This window comes from Oncorhynchus keta, unplaced genomic scaffold (genome assembly GCF_023373465.1).
Source record: "Oncorhynchus keta strain PuntledgeMale-10-30-2019 unplaced genomic scaffold, Oket_V2 Un_contig_2190_pilon_pilon, whole genome shotgun sequence".
Taxonomy (NCBI): domain Eukaryota; kingdom Metazoa; phylum Chordata; class Actinopteri; order Salmoniformes; family Salmonidae; genus Oncorhynchus; species Oncorhynchus keta.
The window spans coordinates 127,501-137,500 of NW_026282667.1; the positions used below are offsets into that span (position 1 = coordinate 127,501).

The 10,000-nt window shown below is 47.2% G+C and overlaps 1 protein-coding gene across 3 annotated transcripts in view; it reads left to right on the top strand.

The window, feature by feature from the left end:
• Positions 1 to 10,000, top strand: part of LOC118382081 (dystrophin-like) — a 106,285-nt gene that overhangs the window by 23,438 nt on the left and 72,847 nt on the right. For all 3 annotated transcript variants that reach the window (XM_052505018.1, XM_052505019.1, XM_052505020.1), the window contains 3 exons: positions 461 to 575; positions 3,286 to 3,554; positions 4,503 to 4,649. In XM_052505018.1, coding sequence (XP_052360978.1) covers positions 461 to 575; positions 3,286 to 3,554; positions 4,503 to 4,649 — 531 coding nt within the window. The remainder of the gene's footprint in view (positions 1 to 460; positions 576 to 3,285; positions 3,555 to 4,502; positions 4,650 to 10,000) is intronic.

The following is a 10,000-nucleotide window of genomic DNA, read 5'->3' on the forward strand; positions in this document are numbered from 1 at the left end:
ACTCAGACACATACTGTAACATGGACTCAGACACATACTGTAACATGGACTCAGACACATACTGTAACATGGACTCAGACACATACTGTAACATGGACTCAGACACATACTGTAACATGGACTCAGACACATACTGTAACATGGACTCAGACACATACTGTAACATGGACTCAGACACATACTGTAACATGGACTCAGACACATACTGTAACATGGACTCAGACACATACTGTAACATGGACTCAGACACATACTGTAACATGGACTCAGACACATACTGCATGTTATTGTTATTCGTCATTTCCTGTCTATTTATTTCTCGTCACTATTTCTACTTTGTATCTTTATCTCTGCGTTGTTGGAAAAGGACCCGTAAGTAAGACTTCTCACTGTTAGTCTACTGTTCTTTACCAAACATGTGATCGATGACGTTTGATTTGAATTTGTGTGTGTGTTACAGAGCTTCAGGAGAGATCTGAGGGCCAAGGGCCCGGTGGTTAACGGGGCTCTGGACCAGGTTCAGATCTTCCTGTCTGAGCTGCCTGCTGAGAGGGAGCCTCAGCCTGTCCAGAGAGGTGAGTGGGACACACTGTTAGCCCGCTGAACTAAAGCCTAGGTATTAATTCATGGACTTAACGCGAGTCTAAAGAAAGGTTGCTCATCACACACTGGTAAACACCAACAGATACACTCATCCTGCCCACGGACACCAACACTCATTGTTACCTACTTATAATACACATGCGTATGAACATTACTGCTGATGTAACTGACCAGATACAGTGCAGAGAGAACCTGTTTCCCCCGGTCTAATTCTCCCTACTTTTGCTTTTTTTAATACTGAATGTTATTAGATCTTCAACCAAAGCCTAATATTAGATAAAGGGAACCTGAGTGAACAAATAACACCACGATTAATTAATTTCTTTCACAAACAATTTTATGCAACACCTAATGCCCCCTGTGTGTGAAAAAGTAATTGCCCCTTTACACTCAATAACTGGTTGTGCCACCTTTAGCTGCCATGACTCCAACTAAACACTTCCTGTAGTTGTCGATCCGTCTCACACGTCGCTGTGGGGAGGCTTTGCTGCCTCAGGACCTAGACTACTTGCCTTAGTAGAAGGGACCGTGAATTCTGCTCTGTATCAGAGAATTGTACAGGAGAACGTCAGGCCAACCGTCTGTGAGCTGGAGCTGAACCACAGCTGGGTCATGCAGAAAGACAATGATCCAAAACACACAATCAAGTCTACATGAAAATGACTTTAAAAAAACAACCCATTTGAAATTTTGGAAAGGCCTAGTCAAAGTACAGACCTAATCCCAATAGAGATGTTGTGGCAGGACTTGAAATGAGCTGTTCACGCTTGTAAACCCACACATGTAGCTGAGTTACAGCAGTTCTGCATGCAAGAGTGGGTCAAAATTCCTCCACAGCGATGTGTGAGACTGATCAACAACTACAGGAAGTGTTTGGTTGGAGTCATTGCAGCTAAATGTGGTACAACCAGTTACTGAGTGTAAAGGGGCAATTACCTTTTCACACACAGGGGAATTGGGTGTTTTTTGTTATTTGTTCACACAGGTTCCCTTTATTTAATATCAGTTTTTGGTTGAAGATCTGATAACATTCAGTATCAAAAATGTGCAAAAATAGAGAAAATCAGAGATGAGGTCAATACTTTTTCACAGCAGTGTCCCAGCTGACTGACATGTTTCCCTGAGTGGGCAGAACTCTACTAACCATCATCTGATTAGGACTAAGTTCATAACATCAGCTGACTGACATGTTTCCCTGAGTGGGCAGATCTCTACTAACCATCATCTGATTATGACTAAGTTCATAACATCAGCTGACTGACATGTTTCCCTGAGTGGGCAGAACTCTACTAACCATCATCTGATTAGGACTAAGTTCATAACATCAGCTGACTGAGATGTTTCCCTGAGTGGGCAGAACTCTACTAACCATCATCTGATTAGGACTAAGTTCATAACATCAGCTGACTGAGATGTTTCCCTGAGTGGGCAGACTCTACTAACCATCATCTGATTAGGACTAAGTTCATAACATCAGCTGACTGACATGTTTCCCTGAGTGGGCAGATCTCTACTAACCATCATCTGATTAGGACTAAGTTCATAACATCAGCTGACTGACATGTTTCCCTGAGTGGGCAGAACTCTACTAACCATCATCTGATTAGGACTAAGTTCATAACATCAGCTGACTGACATGTTTCCCTGAGTGGGCAGAACTCTACTAACCATCATCTGATTATGACTAAGTTCATAACATCAGCTGACTGACATGTTTCCCTGAGTGGGCAGAACTCTACTAACCATCATCTGATTAGGACTAAGTTCATAACATCAGCTGACTGACATGTTTCCCTGAGTGGGCAGAACTCTACTAACCATCATCTGATTATGACTAAGTTCATAACATCAGCTGACTGACATGTTTCCCTGAGTGGGCAGAACTCTACTAACCATCATCTGATTATGACTAAGTTCATAACATCAGCTGACTGACATGTTTCCCTGAGTGGGCAGATCTCTACTAACCATCATCTGATTAGGACTAAGTTCATAACATCAGCTGACTGACATGTTTCCCTGAGTGGGCAGAACTCTACTAACCATCATCTGATTATGACTAAGTTCATAACATCAGCTGACTTGACAGCCAGTTCAGGCTCTGTGATTGGCTCACGGGGTTCTGTTTATAAAACAGAGGAACAGTAAGCCCAGGAGTTTTATTCCACTACTATTTTGGTGGTCTAAGATCAGCATTTTCCAATAAAAGGTGTAGAAATGAGAAGACGCCATGCCCTGCTGTTTCAGTTCCTTACTAAACAGCCTGCTCCCGTTGTTCCCAAACATGCTGAGTGTGACCTCTTTGCCATAGCAACTGCCTGGCAACCCGTAGTGAGGGAAACTCTTGAACTCTTGCTGCTATTCAATTCAATGGGCTCCAATGTGTTTTCCTCAGGTGTGGGATTATTTTTGCTAAACCATCTAAGTGATGTTTGAGCCTATATGTGATGAGGTTGGAAAGGATTTAGGGCTGATCAAGAAAATTAAACAACCAAATCACTTTCAAAAAGTAATAATCCAGAGTTTGAATTTCAATTTTATAAGTAGTTTATAATCTTAGTATAAATTAGGATTGTTGTGTCAGGTCATTATACAATCCGATAACTCCTTAATATCTATCAAACCTGATCCTTCCCAGAGGGGACCCAAAATGAATCAAACCATTTCTTTCTGTCTGGTCAGACATCAGTCCAGAGGAGCGTGCCCAGAACGTGGGGCGTGTCCTGCGAAAGGAAGCAGAGGATGTGGCGTCTGGGTGGGAGGGGCTTAACGAGGAGGCCGCTGATTGGCAGAGGAGGCTGGAGCTGGCTCTGGATAGGCTGTTGGAGCTTCAGAAGGCCCAGGACCAGCTGGAGCTGAGGCTGAGCCAGGCTGAGATGGTGAAGGAGGCCTGGGAGCCTGTAGGAGACCTGCTCATAGACTCACTACCTGAACACATCGACAGGGTCAAGGTGAGACACACACAAACACATGCACCCTAATTTAACAGATAGAGAGAGTCAAGGTGAGAGACACACAAACACATGCACCCTAATTTAACAGATAGAGAGAGTCAAGGTGAGAGACACACAAACACATGCACCCTAATTTAACAGATCGAGGTCAAATGTACACATCTCTCCAGCTGATGTCTTAGTGACCACTAGTCTTCCTGAGGTCAAATGAACACATCTCTCCAGCTGATGTCTTAGTGACCACTAGTCTTCCTGAGGTCAAATGAACACATCTCTCCAGCTGATGTCTTAGTGACCACTAGTCTTCCTGAGGTCAAATGAACACATCTCTCCAGCTGATGTCTTAGTGACCACTAGTCTTCCTGAGGTCAAATGAACACATCTCTCCAGCTGATGTCTTAGTGACCACTAGTCTTCCTGAGGTCAAATGAACACATCTCTCCAGCTGATGTCTTAGTGACCACTAGTCTTCCTGAGGTCAAATGAACACATCTCTCCAGCTGATGTCTTAGTGACCACTAGTCTTCCTGAGGTCAAATGAACACATCTCTCCAGCTGATGTCTTAGTGACCACTAGTCTTCCTGAGGTCAAATGAACACATCTCTCCAGCTGATGTCTTAGTGACCACTAGTCTTCCTGAGGTCAAATGAACACATCTCTCCAGCTGATGAAAGTGTATAGGGGGTACCGTGTGTGTTCTCTAGGGAGTGTATGAAGGTACAGTAATTGGTCCACCAATCCATCTTCAATGTGTGTGTGTGTGTGTGTGTGTGTGTGTGTGTGTGTGTGTGTGTGTGTGTGTGTGTGTGTGTGTGTGTGTGTGTGTGTGTGTGTGTGTGTGTGTGTGTGTGTGTGTGTGTGTGTGTGTGTGTGTGTGTGTGTGTGTGTGTGTGTGTGTGTGTGTGTGTGTGTGTGTGTGTTCGTGTGTTGTGTGTTCGCTGCAGGCGTTCCAGGCAGAGATAGCTCCTATCAAAGACGATGTGAGTCACGTCAACAACCTGGCCTCTACCTTCGGCCCTCCTGACCTCGTCCTCTCACGACCCAACCTGGACAGACTGGATGATCTCAACACACGCTGGAGGATGCTACAGGTAAACACACACAGTTCTCTATGAAACACCCTGACCTCATTCAAAATGACCTCGAGGAGCGTCCGTCCCATCGTCAGATTGTCAGGTTGTCCTGAGTCTAACACAGAGACAGTGAGGTCAGGTTGTCCTGAGTCTAACACAGAGACAGTGAGGTCAGGTTGTCCTGAGTCTAACACAGAGACAGTGAGGTCAGGTTGTCCTGAGTCTAACAAAGAGACAGTGAGGTCAGGTTGTCCTGAGTCTAACACAGAGACAGTGAGGTCAGGTTGCCCTGTGTCTAACACAGACACAGTGAGGTCAGGTTGTCCTGAGTCTAACACAGACACAGTGAGGTCAGGTTGTCCTGAGTCTAACACAGACACAGTGAGGTCAGGTTGTCCTGAGTCTAACACAGAGACAGTGAGGTCAGGTTGTCCTGAGTCTAACACAGAGACAGTGAGGTCAGGTTGCCCTGTGTCTAACACAGAGACAGTGAGGTCAGGTTGTCCTGAGTCTAACACAGAGACAGTGAGGTCAGGTTGTCCTGAGTCTAACACAGAGACAGTGAGGTCAGGTTGTCCTGAGTCTAACACAGAGACAGTGAGGTCAGGTTGCCCTGTGTCTAACACAGAGACAGTGAGGTCAGGTTGTCCTGAGTCTAACACAGACACAGTGAGGTCAGGTTGTCCTGAGTCTAACACAGAGACAGTGAGGTCAGGTTGTCCTGAGTCTAACACAGAGACAGTGAGGTCAGGTTGTCCTGAGTCTAACACAGACACAGTGAGGTCAGGTTGCCCTGAGTCTAACACAGACACAGTGAGGTCAGGTTGTCCTGAGTCTAACACAGAGACAGTGAGGTCAGGTTGTCCTGAGTCTAACACAGAGACAGTGAGGTCAGGTTGTCCTGAGTCTAACACAGACACAGTGAGGTCAGGTTGTCCTGAGTCTAACACAGAGACAGTGAGGTCAGGTTGCCCTGAGTCTAACACAGACACAGTGAGGTCAGGTTGTCCTGAGTCTAACACAGAGACAGTGAGGTCAGGTTGTCCTGAGTCTAACACAGAGACAGTGAGGTCAGGTTGTCCTGAGTCTAACACAGAGACAGTGAGGTCAGGTTGTCCTGAGTCTAACACAGAGACAGTGAGGTCAGGTTGTCCTGAGTCTAACACAGAGACAGTGAGGTCAGGTTGTCCTGAGTCTAACACAGAGACAGTGAGGTCAGGTTGTCCTGAGTCTAACACAGAGACAGTGAGGTCAGGTTGTCCTGAGTCTAACACAGACACAGTGAGGTCAGGTTGTCCTGAGTCTAACACAGACACAGTGAGGTCAGGTTGCCCTGAGTCTAACACAGACACAGTGAGGTCAGGTTGTCCTGAGTCTAACACAGAGACAGTGAGGTCAGGTTGTCCTGAGTCTAACACAGAGACAGTGAGGTCAGGTTGTCCTGAGTCTAACACAGACACAGTGAGGTCAGGTTGTCCTGAGTCTAACACAGAGACAGTGAGGTCAGGTTGCCCTGAGTCTAACACAGACACAGTGAGGTCAGGTTGTCCTGAGTCTAACACAGAGACAGTGAGGTCAGGTTGTCCTGAGTCTAACACAGAGACAGTGAGGTCAGGTTGTCCTGAGTCTAACACAGAGACAGTGAGGTCAGGTTGTCCTGAGTCTAACACAGACACAGTGAGGTCAGGTTGTCCTGAGTCTAACACAGAGACAGTGAGGTCAGGTTGTCCTGAGTCTAACACAGAGACAGTGAGGTCAGGTTGTCCTGAGTCTAACACAGAGACAGTGAGGTCAGGTTGTCCTGAATCTAACACAGAGACAGTGAGGTCAGGTTGTCCTGAATCTAACACAGAGACAGTGAGGTCAGGTTGTCCTGAATCTAACACAGAGACAGTGAGGTCAGGTTGCCCTGTGTCTAACACAGAGACAGTGAGGTCAGGTTGTCCTGAGTCTAACACAGAGACAGTGAGGTCAGGTTGTCCTGAGTCTAACACAGAGACAGTGAGGTCAGGTTGTCCTGTGTCTAACACAGAGACAGTGAGGTCAGGTTGCCCTGTGTCTAACACAGAGACAGTGAGGCCCCTCTATCCCTCCCTCCCTGAGACCCCTCTATCCCTCCCTCCCTCCCTGAGACCCCTCTATGCCTCCCTCCCTGAGACCCCTCTATCCCTCCCTCCCTGAGACCCCTCTATCCCTCCCTCCCTCCCTGAGACCCCTCTATCCCTCCCTCCCTGAGACCCCTCTATCCCTCCCTCCCTGAGACCCCTCTATCCCTCCCTCCCTCCCTGAGACCCCTCTATCCCTGCCTCCCTCCCTCCCTGAGACCCCTCTATCCCTCCCTCCCTGAGACCCCTCTATCCCTCCCTCCCTCCCTGAGACCCCTCTCTCCCTCATTCTCTCCCTCCCTGCCTCTGTATTGTGTGTGTGTGTGTGTGTGTGTGTGTGTGTGTGTGTGTGTGTGTGTGTGTGTGTGTGTGTGTGTGTGTGTGTGTGTGTGTGTGTGTGTGTGTGTGTGTGTGTGTGTGTGTGTGTGTGTGAGAGCTGCCATATGGTCCTGTCTCCAGGTGTCCATCTCCTTCACACTCCTCTTTATCGCTCCTTCATTCTCTCCCTCTTCCACTCTGCATCCCTCTCTCCCCTGCTTTCATCTCAGGCAGGGAGGGATAGAGGGGTCTCAGGGAGGGAGAGAGGGATGCAGAGTGAAAGAGGGAGAGAATGAAGGAGAGATAAAGAGGAGTGTGAAGGAGATGGACACCTGGAGACAGGACCATATGGCAGCTCTCACACAGCGTCTCTCACACACACACACACACACACACACACACACACACACACACACACACACACACACACACACACACACACACACACACACACACACACACACACACACACACACACACACACACACACACACACACACACACACACGCCAGCTGTTCATACTGACACCCATCATGTCTACTGAAGGAAGTTGAGGTGACTGGAACCTCACTGACACCATAGCAACAACGCTGTTAGTTTGTCCCACTCTGTTGCCGAGGACAACAAGCCTTTTTACCTAACTGCCCCCTCTTTATGCACTGAAAGGGTCACACACACACATCACACACACACACACACACACACACACACACACACACACACACACACACACACACACACACACACACACACACACACACACACACACACACACACACACACACACACACACACACACACACACACACACACACACACACACACACACACACACACACACACACACACACACACACACAGACAGATCAAGTGTCTGAAAGAAAGGGGTTGATTGGGCTGGGTGCTGCGGTACAGATGCCATTCATAATTACTGCTGCAAAACAATCTTAAACAATTTTGACCCCCCCCATCATCACCAGGTTTCCATGGGAACGTGTAAAAAGTCAGGGGGTGGAATGGCGGTGGATGAGTTGGGGGATGTGTCTGAGGTAACGGTTCTGTTTCAGCAGGACTCATCACATATCACTCCTCCATCAGACTCCATTACAACACTGCTATGGCTGTATCTGTATTGGCCCAAACATCTCACAGGCTACCACAGTCCATCTCACACCATCACACACACACACCATCACACACACACACCATCACACACACCACACACACACACACACACACACCATCACACACACACACCATCACACACACACACCATCACACACACACACCATCACACACACACACATCACACACACACCATCACACACACCATCACACACACACACACACACACACATCACACACACACACCATCACACACACCATCACACACACCATCACACACACCATCACACACACACACCATCACACACACACACCATCACACACACCATCACACACACCATCACACACACACACACCATCACACACACCATCACACACACACACCATCACACACACACACACACCATCACACACACCATCACACACACCATCACACACACCACCACACACACACCATCACACACACACACCATCACACACACCATCACACACACACACCATCACACACACCATCACACACCATCACACACACCATCACACACACACACCATCACACACACCATCACACACAATCACACACACACACACACACACACACACACACACACACACACACACACACACACACACACACACACACACACACACACACACACACACACACACACACACACACACTCATGCACACATATGCACACACACACAAACACATGTGCACACACAAAAAAACAACACTTGCCTCATACCATAATGTACTTTACCACCAAACATAAGTGCAAATGCGTACCCAGTACAACACTGTTATAAACACACAGTCTGCCTATGGTGTCAAACATATGTGTCATATTTCTTTGTGATAGAATCAGTCCGCTGAGCCTCCCCATCTCATCCATAGACATGGTCAGTGTGGTCTGTGCAGAGAGCAGAGTACATTACAGTCAGCCAGCGTTCGCTGCACCATAGCTAAAGCCCAGTCACAGTGCTCTGCTCTTAGATAACACACATGCTTAGTCACAGTCAGCGTCACTGCTTCTCCATGACCACAATATGACATTATACCACACAGCTTTGATCTCTGTCCTCTCGCTCAACAGCTTTTATCATGTACTGTACACTCTTAGAAAACAGGTTCCAAAGGGGTTCTTCGGCTGTCCCGTAGGAGAACCCTTTTTGGTTCCAGGTAGAACCCTTTTGGGTTCCATGTAAAAACCGTCTGTAGAAAGGGTTCTACATGGAACCCAAAAGGATTATATCTGGAACCAAGAGAGCAATCAAAAAAGGTTATTTTAAGGGTATTCCTATGGGGTCAGCCCGAAGAACCCTTTTAGGCCCTAGAAAGCACATTTATTTCTAGGAGTGTACTGTGTTTCTGTCTGTCCTCTCTCATATCTCTCTCCTCTACCCAGCTCTGTTCTCCTCTTTCTGATTATACCTGTTCTTGTTCCCTGTGGCATAATGAAACACTCTCTTTTACTCCCCAATATCTTATATCTCTCTTCCCAATCTCTTCTCCTATCTCTCTCCCCAATCTCTTCTCCTATCTCTCTCCCCAATCTCTTCTCCTATCTCTCTCCCCAATCTCTTCTCCTATTTCTCTCCCCAATCTCTTCTCCTATCTCTCTCCCCAATCTCTTCTCCTCTCTCTCCCCAATCTCTTCTCCTATCGCTCTCCCCAATCTCTTCTCCTATCTCTCTCCCCAATCTCTTCTCCTCTCTCTCCCCAATCTCCTCTCCTATCTCTCTTCCCAATCTCTTCTCCTATCTCTCTTCCCAATCTCTTCTCCTATCTCTCTCCCCAATCTCTTCTCCTATCTCTCTTC